At 40.3% G+C, this 24,481-nt stretch overlaps 1 protein-coding gene across 1 annotated transcript; it reads right to left on the bottom strand.

Moving 5' to 3' along the window:
- Positions 1-244: 244 nt before the first annotated feature.
- On the bottom strand, positions 245-21,613 carry lonp2 (lon peptidase 2, peroxisomal). Its single transcript, XM_088299625.1, has 18 exons — positions 21,248-21,613; positions 18,024-18,159; positions 17,831-17,941; positions 15,377-15,508; positions 14,933-15,055; positions 14,702-14,865; positions 13,335-13,429; positions 11,513-11,631; positions 11,294-11,433; positions 9,820-9,961; positions 8,906-9,056; positions 8,419-8,545; positions 7,448-7,587; positions 3,798-3,883; positions 3,295-3,502; positions 3,027-3,217; positions 630-865; positions 245-539 (listed from the first exon to the last, which is right to left on the bottom strand). Exons 1-17 carry the CDS (start codon positions 21,478-21,480, stop codon positions 635-637), a joined length of 2,529 nt encoding a protein of 842 aa, XP_088155751.1. The 5' UTR covers positions 21,481-21,613; the 3' UTR covers positions 245-539; positions 630-634.
- Positions 21,614-24,481: the final 2,868 nt, after the last annotated feature.

Here is a 24,481-nt window from a genome sequence, read left to right as displayed (position 1 = left end):
AATCCATATTAAAATAATGAGCGTGAGATGTTTTTTTTTTTTTTAACTGATCATGTTCTGGTCTAAAAAGACTCAATGCAGGGTTGCAGTGATATACAATTCAGAAAGGTTAGCTCACAAAGAAATATTCAGCAATAGGCAGATTGAAAAAAAAAGATGATTTTATTGATTGTTTAATTGCACGCAGATGCTCCAGAGACCCAACTATTTCTAAGCAAGACCTTTGAAAAGGCAATTGTCCTTTAAAAGAAAGGGGAAGAACTGCTGTAATAAGCCCAACAATCCAAAATATCACACATTCTTTTAGTCACTTAAAACATTAATTGCTAGAATTCTAATATCGTATTGTATTGTTCTGTTCAGGAATAGCGGACGAGTCCAAGAGAAACGTTCACTCGTCTGACTTGCGTGCAAGCGGTGAGGTTTCAGTTCTCACTCAGTGATGCTGAGAATGCGAGTGTGTGGGAGGTTGTCTGTCTTTCGACTCGCCCTGTGACTGATTGATGACCAGTTCAGGGTCAAATCAGCTCCTCCAGACCCTAAACCAGGATAAGAGTAAAGAAAAATGATGGCCAGGTGATTCATGAATGCGTATCAAGTTTGAAAGGACGAATGGTGAAGACTCCAACCTGCGTTACAGCTTGCTGCTGAGCTGAGGGCGTCGGCGCACGCAGCTTGTCCCGGGGAAGCCTCCGTCGAAAGCGGCGTTCAGCACCTGGTCCAGGTCGGCGGCGGCCACAAAGTCCAGGTCGTCTCGCACATTCAGCGGGAGCTCCTCCAGGTCCTTCTCGTTACGTTTGGGCACGATGACTCGCTTGACGCCCGCCCGGTGGGCTGCTAGCACCTTGTCTTTTATGCCGCCCACCTGACGAGGACCACAGACAAATCAAAGCTCAATCTCAATATGGAAATAAAAAAAAAAAAAACGACAGATTTGTCAGATTTTAATTTTAGATAGATAAGTCATAAATGTCGTCCTCCCGATGAGTCACACGTTTTGTCTCTTTACTGTAAACGCGACGTGCTGCAAGTGTCGTGTTGGGTGCTAGCCTAAAATCCACCAGCTTTTCGCTTTCGAAAATTCTCAGACTTATCTGGTAAAAAAAAAATATTTCCAAGGAAGGTGTATTTTTTCCGTTGTTAAAGTGAGCAATTTATTACTCAGTTCAACTAAACGATGTTAGCAAGTCGTTCTAAAATGGCAACACATGACGACGATTTTTTTTTTTTTAAATTGTTCTAATAACAATTTCGATTAGGTTAATAAAAGAGGGACATGCGGTTATCCAAATGCCACGTTATCAAATAAGACACTTTATATAATAGACTTAAAAAAAAAACAAACTCATGAACTTTTGTGCCCAAGTACATTTTTTTTTTTTAACATTTACTTCACCATTCACCACAGGCTTTTAAACATAATTTTTTGTATGAGTACCACTTCTGAAGTAGAGTGTGAATAATTTTGGGGTGAGCATGATTAATTCATTTTCATTCGCACGTCGCCTCACGAGCCTGACGTGCGCCGATCCGAGATTAGAGAAATCCTAGTATGATAAAATGGTATGCATAGTTACGAAGCGAAAAGCCTTTGAGGCAAAAGAGCAAACCACATTTTCGTTTTTATGATTGTGTTGTGATGCAGAGGAACAAATACTGTAATTTATCTTGTGGCGCTGGATGATCAATCAGATGATCAGCATATTAAACCGTTGCGTACACTTAATGCCAGTGGAAATTCTCCGCTCAGGCAATTTATATGCTGCTTTAATTTTTCCATGGTTTAATAAATTAAGGCTTGTTGCACACAACAGTTTTTGTCTCCATTCTAGTCATGTTTTAATCCTAGCTCTTTCTCAAACGTACTAATACTTTGTTTTGTTCTCATTGACTTGCAGAAAAACACCAAATCATGGTTTTATGTGAATTATTTCTATTTTTTTTTTAAACACAAAAAGTGAATTATTTGTATCACGTCATCCACCAGATTCAATGATTTTTGCATTTTAGGCCGATTAATGAAATATTTCAATTTTTGCCCATAATTAACACCGGTATTGTTTTTCCATGAGCATGTTATACAATTACTTCCTACGACAATCGTTATGATGCCGTTACCGTTAGCGAGAGTTAGATGTGCGGCGGCCTCAAATCAATGTTTACATCGAACAACCCTAATCAGTGCTAAAGGTCAAAACGGGCGCTTTGTTTTAAACGGCCAGTATATGCATTTTCATATATTGAATTAATAGAACAAAAAAGTTGAAAGCACTTCGTTTCACTGTTATGGCGAATTTTTTTTTTTTTTTTAATGAACCTGGAGCTGTGTGACATTTTTTATTTGACACTAGATTGTGTTAAATGTACTTTTTAGTACTTGCAGTAAAAAAAAATTTGAATTAGGGCCTGCAGAACGTCCACCAGTATTGTTTTGAGGTCCCTCAGATATTAATTGTTTTGTCCAATTATGTGCCGCAACAGCAAGTTTCCCGCGTGATTTCTTTGACAGTAATGATACAGTCAAGAAAAAAAAAGAAAACGCTCCATTTTATATTTCACATTTTGTGACATATTCAACTTGTTTTGTAAACGTATGTAAATCCAAGATGGAGGCAAGCGCCTTATAAAATCTGGCCTAAGGCGCCACATTTGACTCGGGCCTTCTTTGTTAGTGAGGCGAAGCAGTACGGAAAATGGACGGATGGATGAATTCAGTAATTAATTCAGTCACTTTTATGGAGACAAAAGGGATTCCACCCAAGAAAATCAGTTACAGACCAAAAGGGTTTTGTAAAAACCTTTGCACATGCTGAGCCATCGTAGCCCCAGCGGGAGGTTTCGATTTGATTTTGTTTATGTCGCTTGGTGAAAAAGGACAATAAAAACATTCATGCTTTGGTGGTTTTTATCACGCTCTTTTACTTCTGCATTTACGAGACGTTCTCATAAGTTGTTGTCTTTCGTTCGTGAGAGGATTTTACACGATATAATGGTGCATCTTTTATAAACCGCGAGCTTTTTCATACCGGAAGAACCAGGCCTCTCAGCGTGATCTCTCCGGTCAAGGCGACATCCGATCGGACCAGTCGTCCGCTGAACAGGGAGGCCAGACAGGTTACTATGGTAACACCCGCAGACGGGCCATCCTTGGTCACAGCTCCAGCAGGGAAGTGAAGATGGATGTCTGTCCCTTCTAAAGGATCGGGACCCCCCACCACTGTTTTCCAAAATAATTTGACAAAGTCAAAGTCGTGCACGGCGTACGGATGATTTCTTATGCGTGGATGGACTCACTGTTTGTCAGCTGGTAGCGTTTAGCGTTCGCTCTAAGCCAGCTGATGGACAGATGCGCCGATTCTTTCATGACGTCGCCCAGCTGACCCGTAAGAGTCAGCTGACCCTCGCCCTCTGTTCGACTGGCCTCCACGAACATGATCTCGCCGCCCAGAGGGGTCCAGGCCAGGCCCAGGGCCACGCCGGGAAGAGTGAGCCGCTCCGACACCTAACACCACACGGACATCAACGGCGATAAGGCGCGTCGGGATTTGGCAGATGAAAAGGTCATTCTCTCAAAATGAGGCCGTGGATTTCAAAACTGGACGATGAGGTGACAGAGGGTGCAGAGGAAATGAAGACGTGATGGACAGCAGATGGAAAAGCTGAATTACTCACGGAAACAACTACTTATGAGAGACAACATTTGGAGACCAGTTGAGGTCCGGTTTTTGATAATTCCCGACACGCTGAGAGAATCAGCATTATTGTAATGATGCGCATGTGCTCTTCCTCCTGCTTACCTCCATGTCGAAGGGAGGAGCTCCAAGGATGTCTTTTAGGGCCATGTGGTCGATCACGATTGGCATCGCTGGGGGAGCCGCCTTCTCTGTTTAGTACAAAACAGTTAGATTGCGGTGGGTCATGCGGCAAACACATTCCGCTTCACGGCCAAATGTTCTGGGTGTTCAACCTTAGCTCAAAGGCTCTTCTCACATTTAAAAAAAACAAACAAAAAAAAAAAGTCATGCATTTTAGGTCAACCAGTTTGGTTTGGGCTCTTATCGGTCAATAAGCCAGATTGCCCATGCCTTGGACCCAAACAGGATTAAGTAGGGAATTATTTGTTGAAAATCGATTTAAATTGCTTAAAATGTCCATTGATGTAAAAAAAAAAAAAAAAATCAATAAGGATATTTTGATTACAAAAGAATTAGTAATAACAGTCAAATCTATTGTACATTATTTATTTTTATGTTCTGTTCAACAAAACAGTCATAAGACAAAAACGCAGTTAAACGGCAAAAATTATTTGTTCATTTTCACTTTTTTCAAGTTTTTGTGTAAAGTCACTCTTTGCAACAAGATCGAACCGTAGATGTTAAAATAAAAAAAATAAAAAACAACAACATATTTTAGTTATGAGTTTAGTGATTCGTTTCGGAAAATAAAAAAAATTATCTGATTGAAATCGGGAACTGAAAATTTAATAGAAATGGAGGATGGAGGAAAAAAAAAAAAAAAATTTTTATTTATTATTTGTGGTTGAAAAATATATTATTTTGAAAAGTGAAACGGCTTCTCTCCGAGAAAAGAATGAGAATGAATAAAAACAAACCACGTACGAAGCCCGCCCTGAACAAGATGTGGCGAGCACCCCCCCCCCCCCCCCCCCCCCCCCCGTCAGTCTGCAAAAGTTATGGACTGGTATGAAAAAAAAATTGGAGAACCACTGCTCTATGCCAGGTAGCGTGAAGACAGCCACAGAATCAAAAAACAAACAAACCCCTCCCCCCCAAAAAAAACATCAACATTGTGGTCCACCTTAGATGTAAGTTTGCTCATTTGTAAAAAATTTTTCTTGACGGGCGGGACAGCGCTTCCAAGTGCAATTAAGAGCAACACATCCTGCAGATGTGCCGTTGGACTGAGATGTGGCGTCAAGATGAGATGAAGGCCAAGTCGACACACTGAACTCATTCTTGCGCGCCTCAATTATCCAGACCGTCATGTGCACTCGTGTACGCGACCTTCCACACCCGAAGACTGCTCTGTCAATTGTCAGGAGAAAATGTTTACTTGTTCTCCCACTTTGGAATAAACGTCAGGAGGCATTTTATCGGTTTTATCGCCAACAATGCATTTTGTTTGAGAGCACCTCTGCCTCGTTGCCAACTTATAAACGTCAAACTGGCTGCTAAAAAAAAAAAAATAAGATTCCAATCAACGCTTGTTTTTTTTTTTTAGTTGTCAATTGGTCCAAAGAATTGGCAATCATGGTGGTCCTGAAGGATTTTCAGCGCAGATAGAAGTTAAGTAGGATGCGCTATCAAGCAAACTCCAACAGCTCCACGAGTGCTGTCACATGCACATTTGAGAGACAACTTAAAAGATTTAGCATTGAGCAAGAATCAAAACAGTCCTCGAAAAGGAAGCCAATTAAAAAACGACAGATGTTGCCCGAAGCCAAGCCCACCGCTCCCAACTCACTCGGGCAAACGCTTCGCATGATCAGGATTTTAACAAGCCGAAGGGGTCAGTGCGAATCATCCGAAGCAACTGCTTATCCGACAATAAAAACAATGAAATCATAACATTGACGATCTCCTTAAATTTACAAAACTTTTGATCCGATGCCCCAAAAAATGTAATGAACTGATATGAACCGTTCAAAGGTAAAGTTGTCCAACAACATTGTATTTATTTCGTCCTCCCACATAAAAAGGTGTCTGCTTGAAAGCTGAGAACAAAGTCCATCTTTCAAGTGCCACGACAAGCCAGCGCACACAAACAGAAAGTTGGGGAAAAGCTCGAGAGGAAAACACATGCAACACTTGAATCCAATTGAAATATATTCGGAGCATGCAAGGCAAATGAAGACAGCTGCAGCAAAAGTGGTTGAAAGCGTTGGAATACATCACAAAGTTATGCTAACACAGTAGCAAAGTCCGAACGAGGCCATAAATATAAAAAAGAAAAAAGTAAGCACTGCCGTAAATTGATCTTCAAGACGCTCACATTATTTTCAACTAATATCGCATAGCATCATTTATGTGTCAAATGTTGCCCACTCGGGATCATCCCGGAAGGGGGATTCCCCCATCTGTGGTCCCTTCTCAAGGTTTCGCACTTTAACCCAGATGCGTTTTTCTTTGCCCACCTGAGGGGTTAAGATCAGGGCATGTCAACTGCGGGTATGTAATAAATTTGACTTGACTTGACTTTCAAGCGAAACATCCCCAAATGTTACGATGCGGCCTAAGTGCGACATAATCAATACAAGTCTGAATTTGCCTAAAGAGGGAGATTGGGACCCAACTGGCCAATTGCGGGAGCACGTACATTTTTAGATTTCTCTCTCTCTTTGTGCTCACTGTATCCCAAGAGAACGTTTAAAAAGACATCCTTAAAAAAAAAAGTATGTTTAAAATACCCACTTTGGGTGTTTTTGAAGAAGTGCGAAATTGATGCAAAAAAATAAATAAATAAAAAACAGAGCTGCTAACAGTAAATGTTACGGATCGTCTGTATTTTGTGAGGGAAATAAGTAAAGGCTAAGTCGTTACGCTCATAATAACACTGACTGTTCATTTATGTCCGACATGAACGTTAGCCCCCCCACCCAGTACGGCACTGTGTCGGTCCACCAAGACACTTCAAACGCTGACCAGGACAAATTTCTGAAATGAACTCGACGGAAAGCACGTCCACAGTGAACAGTTGCCCATCAACTCGCAGTTTTCTGCTTTTGGCATCGTGGAATGCTTGTTGAGCACTATTTTGCCACGTCCTCACAACACGCTACGGCTAGCTAGCTAGCTAACGTGGCTAAACACGGCATTTTCATGTGCGATACGCTTAAACAGCTACTTCGCCTTCTTTAGTTTTGGTTTGCAGATTAGGTTTGGAGTCTTGGACTTGAAAATTGCATTTGTCCTGACATTTTCACTCCAGGTTACCCTCTTTAAACGGTTCAAGTTTCAAAGTTTAGCGATTTTGTTTTCAGTCAACAAAACAGTTTTATTTTCCTTCTGGCGGAATATCCGAGGGTTTGAAGTGGATGAATTAAATTAAACAGGTACATTTAAAAAAAACAGTCAAACTCAAGAGAACACACACACATTCTTGAATATACGTTAGCCAACGTGGTGTGTGGCAAACTGTTTTTAGGGCTCAGAGCTGTTTCTTTTTGTGTAAAGGTTATAAATGCTCAGTAACGTGCTAAGGAGCGACATCTGTGCTCTTCCACTTAAGATTCTCCCTCAGGCTGAAGCATTCCTGCTGTGTCCCACATTTACCAAGTCTGCAAACTCGGAAGAACTGAAACGGGATTGTTGCGTTCTGCGGGCTAATTCAAGCGATTGTTATTTTCCAAGCGGTATCATGACATTTCTCAGTGTTCTGCGCTTTTTCAAGAAAAAGCGGAATTTGTGCGTCATCATGGACAGCTCACCTCCCTGCTGTGTTTGAGTCTCAGGAGTCAACGCTTCAGTCTTTGGATCGGTTTGGCCTTCAGCGATCTTAACAGCAACAGCGCGACAGATGGCTCCAATCTTCCTTTCCAGCGAGCGCACACCAGCCTCTCGTGTGTACCTAGCCCAACACAAGCAATACAGACAAGCTTAGAAATTTGTCAAGGAATTAAAAAAACACACACACAAAAAAATGAAAGAAGTGGATTCAATCAGGGATGTTAAAACTTGAACTAGAAGAACAATTTCTTCCAGATGAAGGGAACAAAATGTTCGCACCAAACAACATCTGACGGGCCTACACTTGTGAACCCGGGTTTTCCAAGTTTATTAAAGGGGGAGTCAGCCCTAAAAATGTTCTTTACAAGAACATGTTCTATGCAGTCCCACGAGTTGAAACATGGCATTCTGATTATAATTGCATGAGTGAAGCAGTAAAATCCACCCGTTTTTTTGCCATCTCAGGGATCGGCCATTTTGTCACTTTTGTCGATTGAAAGTGACATCAATGTTGTTCAGGTCTCAACTAGCCGTGATCGGTCGTTACCTGAGCCCTGAGCAACTGTGATGTCACTTTCAGTTGAAAGATGTAACAAAATGGCCGCCATCACGACTATCTGATGACATATGAGGAGACACGGGCATTGAGTCCAAAAAAAACCCCAATAAATTTGGTGTACATTGTATTTATGATATATATTTATGGCAGAAAATCTTATGTTTTTATAAAAGCCTTTTTCCAAGCAAAAACATTTTGGGGATTTATTTATTTTTATCTCGGAAGTGGCGCAACTTGTTTGGAAATCCGCGCATACTGTGGTGTATATTTGCTATGTTCAAAATCTACTCTTTCTTACATGAAATAATAATAATAATTGATGGCCCACTGATGCAATTTCAAACATAATGTCAAAATTTTCTCAATTTTTTTTTTATATGGACTTCTGTGCACCTGTTTATAATATCCTTGGTGGTGTCTGGAGGTATATGAAGCTGTTTAGGTGATAATCCGTGCTGCTCCATTTGGTTAGGGATCAAGTGCCGGTGACTTATCTCCACCTTCTCCTCCTGCGTGTAGCCTGAGGGAGACATTTGTTGACATGGTCAGTTTTTTTTTTAAGGCAGTCAACAATATGTATTCCAAACTATCACACTCGTTATATTGCATACTCGGTGAACTCTCACGTTGTTGGTGTAAGCAATCAGTGTTCAGTTGGTCATTCAATATTCTGTAGTACTGCGGCATGGGCACGCATGTATCAACTGTTGAACTGATTAATTTAATTTCATTATGATCGGACACAGAGTTCGACTTGCGTTCATCGCGTGTGTACTCGAAACATATGCAAAACATATGCACTACGCTTACCCCTTAACAAAACTCAGCCATCAATATTCAATGGAACGTGTTCCCAGCGCGACTCTAGAGCGAAACTCACCGGGCACCTGGAGCACTTCCATTCTGTCCAGCAGGGCAGGAGGGATAGTTGCAGTGGTGTTGGCCGTGGCGATGAAGAGCACTTGAGAGAGATCAAAAGCCACGTTGAGATAGTGGTCTGTGAAGCTGTGGTTCTGCTCCGGGTCGAGCACCTGAGGGAGCAACATGAACAGGCAGCTGACGGCATGTTTGCAAAAGGGAAAATCAAGCACTGCGGAAGTGTGGAGGACAGGAAGTTCCAAAATTAAATAAATAAATACACCATGAAATGTCTCATTAAAATTGTCATTAATTAATTAATAGTTTAATTCATTCATTAAATATGGCAATAAATCAGATTAATAAATAAATTCACCATTAAAAAAATTAAATAAAAGTGTCATTAACTAAATGTTTCATTTGTTAGTTAAATGTAGAACTAAATAAATCATACTAAATAAATAATTTAATTAATTACCAATGATTATATGCAAAAAAAAAAAATCATGAGACCAATGCAACATAGGACCATGAAATTATTAATTAAATACAGAAATAATTATATACATAATTCGGTATATATATATATATATATATATATATATAATTAAATAATCATATCATCGTTGGTACATTTATTTTATTATTTAATGGTGCATTTATTTATTCATCTGATTTATTTAATTTCATATTTAATGAATAAATGAATGAAAGAAACAAAAAGAAACAATTAATGACAATTTTAATTTAACATTTCATGGTGTATTTGTTTATTTAATTTTGGCACTTTCAGTCCTCATAATTAAGCCTTTCAGGAGACGATGAATCGTTCTGTGTGATCGTATCGTTGTTGTCTGGAGAGACATTCGCATGTTGACAGGTTCAAATTGGAACATTCACACATAAGTTCACTTGCTTGCGATGAAATGAGCGAACCTCCAGCAGTGCAGCTGCGGGGTCTCCTTGCAGGCTCTTCCCAAGTTTGTCCACTTCATCCAAGAGGAAAACTGGATTATTAACGCCCACCGTCTTCAAACCGTTGATGATGCGGCCCGGCATGCTGCCTACGTAAGTACGTCTGGAGTCAGAGGAAACATTAGATATTCATATTATTTTTGCCAATAAATTCCCCCCCCCACAAAAAAAAATTTAATAAGACAAATGTTTTAAGGGTGAGCCATTTAAGTTGCTTCATGACAATTAACACAATCATTTTGGTGCCAAAGTTTCAACAGTTTACGAGTTCGGTATTTTGATGTCGCTGAATCCGAAAATGACTTTGCCTTTTCTGAATTGGCTTGAGTTTTTGAGCTATCCCACATCTTTGTTTTTCAAAAGTTTTAATATGCAAGTTATGACATTGGTATAATTTGGATGCCACAACTTTGATGAGGCATGTATCTATATACCTTAATCTTATTACGATTATTTTCAGATCGGGAATTTACCCCGCCGGCCGCCAGTCTGTGACACGAGGTATGAATAGTTCATATATATTTGAACAGACACCCAGAAGACCCAGCAATCACATGAGCAATTCAAGACGTAACCCCAGGGCCACTTGTTAATGCCATATCCAGCCACAAATAATACTTCCCAGTTTTGTGCTGCCAATTACTGCCATCATATTTTATTTATTTCTTTTTTTTTTTTTTTTTGTAACAAGCATTCCCGCATGCCGGAGAACCTCGTGAAGATAAGCGGATTCGATAATGGATCACCTCGGAAGAAAATTTGATCAGCAAAACTAAAACAAGCAGCAATAGAGGGCATTGCAAACCGATGGCAATAATTGGAAATGCATTGGAGTAGATGTATTATTATTTAGAGAGTTATAATTTTATCCAAATACATGACGGCCTGAAGTGTCAGCAAGAGTTACTTCAAGTAAATGCTTTTGAGATATCTGCAACAGAGGTAATGGCGGGCTCACGAGATCCATAAAAGATGTGTGTGAGGTAATGGCGAGATTGTTGGGACATCTGCACACCATAACATATGTGCGCTAAAACAACGCGATTCCACGTGCAAAATTATGCATGGGGGATCAGTTACAGTACATTTATGATACAATTGAATTAAAGAACACAAAACTATCTGAGACAACAAACGTTTACTGTCGGCCTCACTACACAAAAACAAACAACAAAAATGAAAAAAAAAAACAAAAACAAAAAAACATGCATGCTCATCCAAGTGATGAAGTGGAAAGCATGAAAATGCGAGCGGCATCATGTCATCTTTTGATCATGCAAATTAGCAAACAGCAATCGTGTTAACCTCGGGTGCAGGATCTTAACTTAAAAAATGAATACATTTAGATTTTAAAGCCGAGTCAGCATTCCTGCATTGTCCATTTGAAAAGCAATGAAAAACAAGTCCGGTCTGAATTTCTGCGGTCCAAACCTACCTGTGTCCTCGGATGTCCGACTGGTCACAAACACCCCCGAGAGCGATGCGATGGAACTCTCTGCCCAGAGTCTTGGCAACGGAGCGCCCCACACTGGTCTTACCAACTCCCGGAGGTCCCACAAAGCACAGGATGGGACCCTGATGACAAATCCAAAAGTGGTGTCATCATTTCATGTCTAAACAAAGAGTCATGTATCAAGTCGTCTACTCGAGGAACCTTTAGTGAAGCTTTCAGCTGTCTGACAGCCAGATACTCCAGCACTCGTCTCTTTAGCTTGTCCATTGCGTAATGGTCATTATCCAGCAATGTTCGAGCAGCTCGGATATCCAAGCAGTCTGTGGAGTTTGTGGGGTTGCGGCGGAAGGATGGCACAAAATGTTTAAGAGAAAGTAGAGCTTTTTTTTTTTTTTTTTGGAAAGAAAGACTTTTCAGAGGCAGATTTTTACACAGCAACAGAATTGAACAAAAACTAGTCCCTGAAGACATGAATCAAAATTACTTTTTAACATTGCTTGTTTGGGCAGAGAATGAAAAGCGAGAGCGCTTGTCTCTTGTCAAGCGGTTATCTATTCCGGCTTTGTGCACGCCATGTTTCAAAAAAAAAAAAAAAAGGGGGAAGAATTAAATGAAGCTAAGCCAATAAAACGCAAACCTGAATCTAGTCGTCTTCTTTAATTTGATCTCCAGAGCATGTCTGTGTGCAGCTACTTGGCACATGAGGCGCTTCTAACAGCGATTTGGAGGACAGGAGATGCAGCCAGGGCTGCTTGCTGCTTGCCAGATAACGCGGATTTCTCTCCGGTAAAACAAGGATATGTTTTTCTTGGCTTTCGCGATAAGCCACACACGTAGTTACTCAGAAAGGCCATCTCTGACAGATGGAAACAACATACAAGCCGTAATTCCAATGGAGTTGGGATGTGGCGTAACACATAAATAAAAATGGAATACAATGTTTGACAAATCTTATTCAGTCTATATTCAATATTTTTTGCAAATATTCTCTCATTTTGAATTATATGGCATAAGTCGACGGTGCTGATTATTGTATTTATTTTTAGATACGCGTTGTTAATATTTCTGTGTAATTACTAATTAATTACATTTGGAAATTGTTGTTTGCAGAGCTTTTTAGTCACATTTTAGAGTGTTCTAACGTCATTGCAATTGGGGTTTGCGCTTCAGCTTCAGAAAAATCCCAGTGAGAACTTGAACAAAATATGAGCCACTGCTTGCCAAGTTTTCCGTATACACACTCCCCTGAAAACTATTGGAAGACAATTTCTTCATTTTTTTATGTATATTGAAAACATTTGGGCTTGAAATGAAAAAGATGAATATGGGACAAGAGATCAGCGTTCATTCCCAGGTATTTACAGCTGGACCTTAGCCGCAACTTAGACGTGTTCATCATTTTTTCGCTGTGCTGTAGAGATACAGATATCATCTTAAAGCTCATTTTTATACTTTGGCTTTTGACTCAGCGTGAGGCTTGGATTTTGGTTGAACTGTTTTTGTGCTTTTTACTATCGACATTATGAATTTGTTTCATGGTTTCTTGTTGTATGAATCGCTTTAGCTCTTTGTAGGCCATTTTGTTTCAAGCGGTGGGTGATGAGCTTTATAAATCCACATGAGTTGAGTTGAGACTTTCAGGCCATTTGAAACGTTTGCTTGGTTGCGAGAGCGAAGCCGATTATTAACTGTCCTTGAAGGCAACACCTCACATAAACCCCATCGGTGGACACCTTCTCTTTGGTAGTGCAAAACTGCAGGTTTTCATGAAACAACTTAGGGTGTCAATTTTAACATCACCGAAGTGTCTCCAAGCGTCCAACCTACCCAGTGTTAAAGTAACATTTACTAAAGTGTTAAATGTGCAACACCAAATAGTTCGCCAGGGCCGCTGCTGTCAATTTGGGTGATGAATATTCAGATGGTGACCACCACCCCGATATTACTTTTCTCATCTGGCTGCCGGGCGGACTAATTTTTTGGGGGACAGGTAAGTAATGACTAGAATTCAAATGTGATTTACCTTTGGTGCTTTTGCTCCATGGAAGCTCTACCATCAAGTCCAAATAGTTTCGAGTGAGGGAATATTCCGGCATCGACTGCGGCATCTTCTTCAATCTATATGAGGATAAAAATTTGAAACTTTTTTTTTTTTTTTTTAAACAAGGCCTCACTCAATAGTGGCATAATCAGGGTTAGCATTTAGAAGTTTCTTCAGTTACAGTCTCAGTGGTGGACATTTTCTGCTCAGTAGCCAGATGTTTCTGCCTCTTCCATGCGGATGGTTGAAAGGGAATGTACTTTATATGACTTGAACCAAATGTGACTGAACAGTCGGGGTTGTGTGTTTACAGGTGATCACATTTTTCTTTGAGTTTAATGCAGAGGTAGGTTCCGGTACACAAATTAAAGAAAAGCACAACGCTTTGTTCTTTATGGCTACCAGGCCAGTCTAGCTTCATTTTTGTTGTTCACCCTTTTCAATTAGCCCCGGTCACTGAAATAAAATCATCTTGTTTTATCATTCCAGTAAACATCTGAATCGATTCTACTTCAATAGGCGACCTCTGGCTAGAATTATTTATAACAATGAAGCCTCAATCACAACTTTGTTCCGGGGAAAAATCCTACAAGGTGAAACGTCCAAAGTCGAGCAATCTGTCGCAAACTCGGATTTGGTCGACCGCCAAAACAAAAAGTCCTCTCCGATAGCAATTATATTTGAAATATGTACGCCACCTCCCACCCAAAGACAGCTGGGACAAGCTCAGAAAACGCATGTATGGATCGTTTCAGAAGCAGGGAGCATGGGCAAGAGCTTCAGGGTTGCAATCATGGCACCGGCCTTTGTCTGTGGAGTCGAAGGCTCTTTCCATGCTTCGCGTGAGTTTTCTCCACGTAGTGTCGTTCCATATTTCAAAACGTCAAAAAAGACATGAAACCCTTTGGCTGATGAGGCGAAACAGTATAAAACGTTCCGTCCGTTCAACTATTGTTTAGGTTACTGTAATAAGAGGTTTGGCAACTAAATATTTGCAGCATTTCACAGTTAGTATTTATTACACAGTTATGACATTTTGATAATTTTGGTACGGATTTTAGCAATCATCGTGGAAGTCGACACACTTGATTGGCTTTCGTTGTCCATTAGAATTTTGGGGTCCCAGGAGTATTTTTACCCGTCAATGGCAGTGAATGAGTTCATTTCAGTAACTTTTTTTGATAAATGATATGAAATGGCGCAACCTTGGAAGTAACTTGCCCAAATGCATTTGAGAACAAACGGAATAAACGTAGGCCTTCGAGATCACGATAGCACTACAGTACTTCAAAATCCGTTCAGTTGTATTCAATCAATGAATTTGAAGCTTGCTGTAATGACATATTCACCTTTTGAGCTCTTTTAAGCAAACTCGGAGAGGTGTGTCTGGCATGTTAACCGCGTTAATCTTCCTCTCCAGAGCCGCTGTATCATCACTATCGTCCTCCTCATCTTCTTCGTTCAAATTGAAATGTCGGCCCGGAAACGCTCCACCTTTGCGGACAGATAGCACCTAACAAGATAGTACACAAGTAGTTATTAACAACGCTCTTAAATGCAGATGTTGATATGCTTTTTACCTTCTTTTCCGGGTCAGGCATCAGTTTCCGAGTTTTCTGCAGCAGTTTAAGTCCTTCAATCTGTCTGGTCAGCATGGGCAACGTTTTCTTAAAACGCTCCTCCAAACTAACGGCATCCAGCACCTTTATGACAAAGTTTGGTTGCAAATGTTATTGTGCACCGCTGGCAGGATTTTGAAAAAAAATTTTGGATTATCGTAGAACAATTTGTACTCACTTTTCTGGTAATTTCAGACTTTTTTTTATTTTTTTAAGTTGACCTTAAAATGGCAAAACATTTTTAAGTGCTGCAAACTGAAATTGAGTGAATGGTTACTTGTCTACATCTACCCTGCGATTTATTAGCAACCGGTCCATGTTGCGATGGGCTGGGCTAAGCGGCATCCTAATGAGGACGAATGCTTCCGATAAATGTTGAATTTGCACATCCAGGGATGACGTCACCTGTAATTTCTCCTTGTTTGAAGTGCGGATCATGGCGGCAACGACATCAGGCAGAGTTTCCTTGGGAAGGCTGTCCAAAAGGCGTCTGAATTTGGCCACGACTGGAACAGACATATCCAGCATACCTAACAACTACACACACACACACACACACACCCCCGCACACACACACACACACACACACTGACAATTAGAAATACTACCACAGGTAAATATATTTAAATATACGAAATCCAATCCATGATAGTGTGTTGCTGCAGTCGACACATATTTGAACTATTTGATATTGTTTAATGACCACCTGAATGACACAACGACTAGATCTGTGCCAATAATAAAAAAATAAATAAAGGTCGAAGCAGAACAGGAGCAAGCGCTTTGTCAGATCAATCTCAATCCAAATATTTATTTGCTTACATTTGTGGTTTGGTATGCATTCCTGGTAGCAAATGTGTTTGTTTGCTCATTGGACTTTAATTTTTCAATTAACTCATTGACTGCCATTGACGGCTAAAGACGTCAAAAATCTTTTTTTTTTAACTTGGCTGGTAGTGAATGAGTTAATCATCAATAAAATTCAACAGATTTAAGCCCTGCGCACATGAGGCGCCATCGGCTTTGTGCCATCAGTTTTTAAAAATGCTGGAATGTATTGCCACCACACTGGATAGGCCAACTTGTTGAAAAATATGACTTAGTTGCATTAGCTTGGGACGATGTTTCAAAGGCTCAAAGCTCAATGTTTGTTTTAAATCCAGTTCACACATGACTCCTCAACTAACACCTTTTGATAGCACACACATATTAAAGTTCAGTACAATCTGTATTTATTTATACAAAAGTGGAAGCCGGAAATTAAGAACATATTGGAGGCCGGATACGACAGCTGGCTTGAAGTTTGATCCAAAGGTGCAAATTTGTTACAAATGATGTGACTGTATTATGGAACATGATCCCTGTGACACTCTTTAATGTTGAGTTTTGTTGTTTTTTTTCCAGGCAAAAAATCTAAAGCAGGAATCACGGTCAGATGAAAACCAATATATAACCCCGCCAATCTCAATCATATTTTGACCTCCTGCTTCCTCGACAAAGTTTTTCAACCCTGATGACCTGGGCTCTCATGTACAAAGACTTGTGTGGCTTTCATACTAAAATGCAGCAGCCAGCCAAATCGAGAAAACGTTGCACGCGCAAAAGATAAAAAAATCCAGGTGCATTAATCGTTGCGAACGCAGGATGCCAAGCACATTCCTTGCATACATCTCAATAAATGCACAAATGTTGGAGAAAGAAAATCCTCCCACGACTCAAAAATGCCGTCCTCTCGAGTCAGCGAGGGTGACGTACATGATTAATATAACTGTATTGGCTTCATTTCAAAACGTAAATATTAATATTTTTACTAATGCACCTAGTTACGACAAGAAGTTGGTACTAATTGCAGCATTGGTTCTTCTGAGAACGCCATTGATACCAAAGTCAAATTGGTACTGCGTGAAATCTTTGAACCAAAAAATCAATCAAAGTGAATCATGAATCAAAAATCGAAAAAATCAAAAATGCCGTATTTCTGTGCGTGCACCCTTTGTACATGAGGCCTCTGGTCTCTCATTACAACACTGGACTTCATAACATTCGAAATTCCCTTGCTCCACTAAAAAACTGATTTGTTGCTTTCTCCCTCTACGCCCCGTGAATACCCTCGAATATCCGTCGCAAGACAGCCAAAGGTCGACAACTTGAGCGCCTTTATAGAAAAACTGGGCTCTCTATTATCGGCGAGCAACCACTGTGGTATGACGAGTCCGATGCATGTTGGGCTCGACGCTGACGGCTGTCTGTTGCAAATTTTTCTCCTTGTGCATTAGGTCGGATGTCTAAGATGTCACTTGGGAGGATAAATCAACTGCGCCTTTCAGTAAACGTATGAACTTGTGTCATGTGTGATTATTTGTTGCCGGTGGGATGAGGAAGAAAAAGAATGTCTGCGCTGGCTGCGCTTTGATCTTCGAGCATTGCAAAACAAGGACATACGAGGTTGAAATTCTTGCCAGAAATATTCATTTTGCCGTCTCGATCAAAGCAGGGAGCCGTGAGCATTGTTGAAATTCCTCCTGTTGTATTATTATTGGCGAGTGCAAAAGGGGGCTTATAGGCACGTACTTGAGAGGGTGGGAGACCCCTCGCATAAACTCCCCCCCCCCCCCCTCTGTAACATGAGTGGGAAAGCCTTTTGTGCGTTTTACAAATGGAGAAAGCTGTCGGGGTGCACAGCCGAATTAGTTGAAATGAGGAAAAGGAAGAGCAAGTGTGCTCAAATGGTTGATGTTGCAAAGCGCTCTTTCAGGTAAAGTGCGCCAGTTACGTGCAGCCACATAGCGTTATCCAGAGACGACACGTACACGTGGGTGGCTTGAGCGGTTAAAGCGATGCCCGAAAGACAAACCGCACCTGTCGTGCTGTCTGGTAGAATTTCTGGGACAATTCTTGGAGCTCTCCGTCATCTGGTGTGACACCCTCCAGCGGGGTGGTGTACTCTTCAAGTTTATCCAACTGCTCCACCTGCAAATTTCAGATAAGATGGACATACAGTGCCATGAAAAAGTAATTGACCCCTTCTAAAATGTATTTGATCTCTTTTCACCTCAGCCAGAACAAAAGGTCGTTCCGTCAGCAGGCTTGACACACTAAACCGGCACAATCCTGTGATGAGGAGGGTATAGTGTGGCTTTGGCCAGTTACTTCCCACTACCTGCACTGCAATCCCAGCTGTACCAATCCTGCCCATAAAAAAAGAAGAAATTAGTATCAGAAGTGAGGAGGGGTAGACAAACTTTTTGATTGGCGTGCCACACTGGGTTCTAAAATTTGACAGAAGGGCCGCCGGACCAGGAGCAGATGGATGGAGTGTTTTGGTCACCTCACCTCATCAGAGAAAAAAATACATTTAATTTTTAATGAAAGTAAACAAAAGAATTACAACAACATATATGTCGTTGAGAAACCACAGTATTTAGAAAATAAAACATTAACAAGGTTTATTCATTTTTTCAAGTTCGGCCGTATTAAAACATCTAACGGGCCGCATGTGGCCCCCGGGCCGTAGTTTGCCCACGCCTGCTATTATAGTGTCTCATGAGTGTTTTTTTTTTTTTTTTCAGCGTTGGAACGTGTTTGTTGGATCTCCATTTTTGTGTAACAAGCATACATGCATCTGTCAATTACCATCTCATGTTATACATTGGCCCATATATTACATAATCAGCATTTTCTTTTTTTTATTTTATACCCCCAAATCAGTATTGGCATTGGATCCAAAAACTCAGCGCCGGTTGGGCCCCACTCCAAACTAATGTAATCTTAGATCAATATTTGGAGTTTGCCGCAACCAGCAGCGCATTTTCTTATCGATAGAAACAGTTCAAAGAGTCCCTCCTAATTTGTGTAAATCTCATCTCTTCTCTCAGATCTGCGCGGCGCTCAATTGAATTTCAAATTGGTGTCCATGCACAGCTTGTTAACTGCCGCAAGGCCTCACAAAGCTTCCGTACGATTTTCAAAAAATACACACAAACAACGGGAGAACATACAGACGCCACAGAGGAACGCCGGCGGTGAGATTTGAAGTCAGGACATCTGGACTGTGAGAGATACAAGTACGAACCACAATCTCATTGTGCTGCCCGACTCTGAAATAACATTTTTGTAACTTTAACATATCTGAATGAGAAACTTTGTTTTGTCAGTAGGCCAAAGCAGAAGTAGGACAGCATCACAAGATTCTGCTTATATAAATAGTTCAAGGCAATCTATGGTGTCTATTTTTCCCATTTTTCTTTTGAAGTACGGTGTCATTGATTCAGTTAAGTTTATACAAGCCAGGAGAAACAATTCAGTGCTCTCAGCACCAGCCCCAAACGTTGCCATTTACAAAACAGCACGCTTCTCATTAATGTAGGTTGGTACACATTAGCTGTTAACAAAAAGATAAGACAAGAAGCGGTTGTTCTTTTCCACGTTATGCTAGACTCAAGAAAGTGGATCGATGATTGTTCAGGCTAGTAGAAATTGAGGGGGAAAAAAAACAAGAGTGGCCGAGTGACCGGTTAAAGTCCATCTTTGGGTACTTGACTGTGTTGAACAACTCAACTGAAAATTCCGCCATACAAAGAAAACACAAGTTATTAACTAAATAAATAAAATCATAATCAAGATGCTGAGACTGGTTCATACAAGTCCATAACTTTTGTGGACTGGCAAACACGGGAGCAGGTATGTTGGCAGATTAATAAAATGCGACAACAACAAACGCAAATCCACTGTGTATTTTTATGTATATCTTAAGATGGTCACGATGGTAACGCAACAGACACCACAGAACAACTATAACGTGGATGAACAAGAAACACAAAAACCGGGGTAATTTGTTGGTATTACGATAATTGTGAAGGCACATTCTTGGTCATTTTTCAAAACAAAATATTTTCCCAGCCTTGAGTAAAAATAAACAGGAAGTACTACAAGTTCTTTTTTCTTTCATCAATGCAGCCCGCGGACCGGTGGTTGGGGTCCACTGCAGTGTATTTTTTTGTATATTTTTTTTTTTTAAATACAATTTTGCATTACTTTCTTCAAAATCATTGGTAAACGGAGTATAGTATAACTTTCAAAAATTTGGGTAAATCCCAGATGATGACACCATGTCTTTGAAAGCTTCTGACAGGTGTAATGACATCAATAGGGCTAAATAGAAACACACCTGCGGATGCATTTGAAGTCACTCACACACTTGAAACACATTGCTTCTCATGAGAAAGTGAAAAGAAATAAGAAAACATATCTGGAAGAGAACTGTGGACTTCCATCTGCCATATGGTAACACGTGCAACTGTTCAAACACTTCGACACAAGCACAAGCACTATGAGAATGTCCAACCATCAAACCACTCAAGAAGGAGAAGAAATTGCCATCACTAAGGGTCAAGAAATGTATGGCTTGCCCTGTTAAGGCATCTCCAAGCAAGGTAGCGTACGATCTTAGCCGAGTTACACAAGTTTTATCAGGAGGAATGGGCCGAAATGGCCGCGTGGGCTGCCAGGATGGCCGAGTGGGCTGCCAGGATGGCCGAGTGGGCTGCCAGGATGGCCGAGTGGGCTGCCAGGATGGCCGAGTGGGCTGCCAGGATGGCCGAGTGGGCTGCCAGGATGGCCGAGTGGGCTGCCAGGATGGCCGAGTGGGCTGCCAGGATGGCCGAGTGGGCTGCCAGGATGGCCGAGTGGTCTAAGGCGCCGCGTTCAGGACCCAGTCCCCCCAGGAGGCCTGGGTTCGAATCTTAGGCTGCCAGGATGGCCGAGTGGTCTAAGGCGCCGCGTTCAGGACCCAGTCTCCCCAGGAGGCCTGGGTTCGAATCTCAAATTTCCCCATTGTGGGACTAATAAAGGCAATATTATTATTAAATGACTAAAACTGTTGTGAGGAGAAGTTGGACCCAAAGTCACGTTACCAATATTGAAATGCATATAAACGTATGAATTTGAAGAATGTAATCAAAAATTGCCCTCCACCCCGTCCAAATCATTTTATCATTATTTTTGGGATTTATGTGTATGTATTTTACATCGTTCGAACTGCAGTCCTACTTCCACGATAATGAGCAGAAAGAACAGCACGCTCACCCACAACATGCGTTTTACATGTCAGCAGTCACTAAGTATGTTGATCATATGTTGTGGCTGTGGTGTCGTCGCTTGAAAATATATCGTTAAGTGAGTAGCTGTCAAATAATTATTAGCCCTTGATTTAGTTTTATGCGTTACTTGAAGGGGTTACGACTCAAAAGTACGGACTTCTGTGATTGTCAAGTTTACTTGTGCAAAGTGGGCAGGTCGTCGGCGTCATTCGCGGGGTCTCTGGTGTTGGGAATCACTCCAATAATGGTGCTTTTGAGCGAAGTCCCCTTGAGAAGACGGTGCTTGATCAAGTGCATGTTCCGAGGAGTATCTACGTTGAAGCGGACGGTCGAGCCGGGAAGGAGAACCCGTTCGTGGTTTAAAAGCAACGGGATACGGCTCGGTAAATGAATTCCACCCAATGATGACATTTTTAGTATTAAAACACTTGAAGTCAAGCCGAGGGCAATATAAAGTGGCGTTAGTGGTTTATGTTGGCGAGTACCACAAACTCAAGCTAATGTGTAAACATCGCAATTCGCCTTTAGCTGTCAAAATAAAGTCGGCAGAAATCCAATCACTTCCTTTTCTATTTTCAAAGTAAAATGACGATTGGCGACCAGTGTCTATGAAACAGGAAAATACGTCATAATTCTAACCGTTCAAATTGTTAAAAGGAATAGAATAAAACGTTAAATACATTATATGTGGTTATGATTTTATATTAATTAAGAAAAAAATGTTTTTCGTTCTCTACTTAAAACAAAATCTCGACTTCCTGTTTACGTCCGTGTATACAATAGCAAGTCGTAAGGGTCAAAATGTGCAAATCTTCAGCCTAAGAACTAGTAGATTTTTAAGTAATGTTACATACATTGTTTTTCCCAGTGGACTAACGCTTAAAATAATGCCATGAGGAATTTGACAGAGCACTCAAAAGTGGAGGAAAGAGTTTTATTACAGACTGAAATATTACTGAAAAAATGAAATCACATCAGAGCACTATAGACACAGCTTTATTTGATAAAATAGCAATTTAATTATACATCTTTCATAAAAGTATGGTCACATACAGTAGCATTATACATTTCAAAAAATAAATAAATTTATTATCCTGTGTATAAAAAATGTGTTCCAGGTTTCAAACAAGCAACCAACAAACATTATATTTGCAGGCATATTTCTGTTGTCCGTTGTCATACAGAGGTGGCAAATAGCACTTCATGATAATAAACAGTTTTTTATACACTTTAAAAAAAAGGCACGATTTTACAAACATGTATCATTACATTTGATTGACGTAATTGATAGTGTGAGCAAAACTACATGCAATCCACATCATTTCAGCAATTATTGTACACATTTCTTTGCGAAATCAATCCCAGGAAACGGTATGAAAAATATCGCTTGGTTGAGTTCAGATACAAAATATGACCAATGACCATAACGCCACAATAATGTAATGACTGACACATATGACGTGTGTCGGAAAAGTTCCAGGACTGGTGTCTCAAAAAATATATCTGAGATCTAAACTATAATTTTGCCCTTCAAAGTAATCCCCCTTCATGCACTCCTGGGAGGATTCTTCCAGAATTCTCTGCATCTCTTTCGTCACTGCTATCTTGATGTCGTCCACATCTTAGTAAACCCCCCCAAAATTGGCAGAACCAGGTGGACTGAGAAAGGAGACTTCTCCAGCACTGAAATGTTCTCCTCAGTCCGATGCTTCAGAAATTGTGAGCAGGTGGATGACAACGGTGAAGCAGCAATAAGCTGTCACACCCCTGTTCTCACCTTTTCTCACGCACTGAACGTAGCAAACACTGCAGGAGACGTGCTTGTTAAATGCCGGGCCCACATTGACATTTCGTAGTTTGGGTATGATGTGCATCTTTTGCAAATGCAGCCCTGGAACCTTTCTGACTTGCCCCCAATTTTAAAGCTCGAACATATATTAATTCTGAAAAAAAAAAAAAGGCTCGGAATACTAACTCGAAAATAAACATTTCAGCAAGCCTTCACAAATAAAAGTGTGTTCCTACGACATACACGATAGAAGCATCTGAAGCTTACACACACTTGTGTAAAACTGAACCACATTGCGTTTTCACTGTCTGCCATTTCCGAATGTTTCTATAACTTGGGCCTTTTTGTCTCTCAACAAATCAAAGAATTTTTCACAAGGCATTCAACCAGAATCTTGTACTTCACAGTGCTTATTTTTGATGCACCAACTTTCAAACATTTCTATGACACTATAGACAAATTAGGACACGACAAACTGACTAAACCAGCAAGTCAGGATAAAAGTACGTCAAATGTACGATATGTTGTTATTTCTATAAGGGTCTAAAACCTCACCGTACTGCAACGTGTGCTGCAAATTTCCAAAGAGAACCTGAAATAAATGCATGTTTTGTTTATCTTTTGATTCTAGCTTGCTCACCGTCACCACTTAATATACAATTTATAGTGTATCACTGCTGCCCTCAATAAACAGCTTTAATAATGACATCACTCTTCAAGTATGCAGCAGCTCAGTACAAAAAATGGTATTTGTAATGATAAATTAACTTCACAAGAATTAGGTCCAGAAGTTATGAGAATTAAGAGGTGAAGTAACAAGAAAAAAAAGTTACGAGAATAGTCACTCTTATTAACTGCATATTGTTGGGAGGAAATTTGACAAGAGAAAAAGTTATCGTTTCAAGAGAATAGAGTTGTAATGTTTCCAAAAATGTGTAAAGTTACGAGAATAAAATCTTGTGAAAAAGGCATAATGTCATTTCATGATAAAAATGGTTTTGGCAGCGCTAGAATCAAAACAGCTCTTCCCCAACTTTGTCTTCTGTCTTTCTCGCTCTATAATTTTACCAAGCTGTTGTTTTTTTGCCGTATGTCTTTAAAATGTTTCTCCTGTGGTTCAAACAAAGTCGCTGAATTTTAAGATCGTCTCCATCTAAATGATCAGACGGAGCTTCCGCGCACCTCACAATTTGGTAATTTGATTGATTTTGGTAATGTGAACTGCAGTTGGTGTAAAGAAACGGGCATATCTTCATTTTTCGTGTATATGACCTGGAGAAAATGTTTTTTCTTTTGCCATTCAAGAATAAAGTGTGATTGCACATCCACTACAGTAGGTGGCAGTGGTGCCCAATTATTCGTTCTAATTTCAGGCAAATTGATGCAATTCAAATATTTTCAGTGACAGACTAAAAAAAAAAACATGTTAATAAGTCAGTCTTTGTTGTAAGATGGTCTATATTTATTTTAATGTTAATAAGGATACTTTGCGATGCAGAGGTGTACTTACAACTAATTCCAAGCTCAAGTTGTAATTATATCCAGTGATGTCAAAGCTGCTGCTGTCTATCTTCAGAGGTCGGCTTCACATTACCGCTATATATTTGGGTAATTGCGTGATTT

Source organism: Idiotropiscis lumnitzeri, chromosome 6, assembly GCF_059441095.1.
Source record: "Idiotropiscis lumnitzeri isolate Australia: NSW breed Sydney's pygmy pipehorse chromosome 6, RoL_Ilum_1.0, whole genome shotgun sequence".
NCBI lineage: Eukaryota > Metazoa > Chordata > Actinopteri > Syngnathiformes > Syngnathidae > Idiotropiscis > Idiotropiscis lumnitzeri.
The sequence above is the reverse complement of the archived record's forward strand: the minus strand, read 5'-3'. Positions and strand labels throughout refer to the sequence as shown.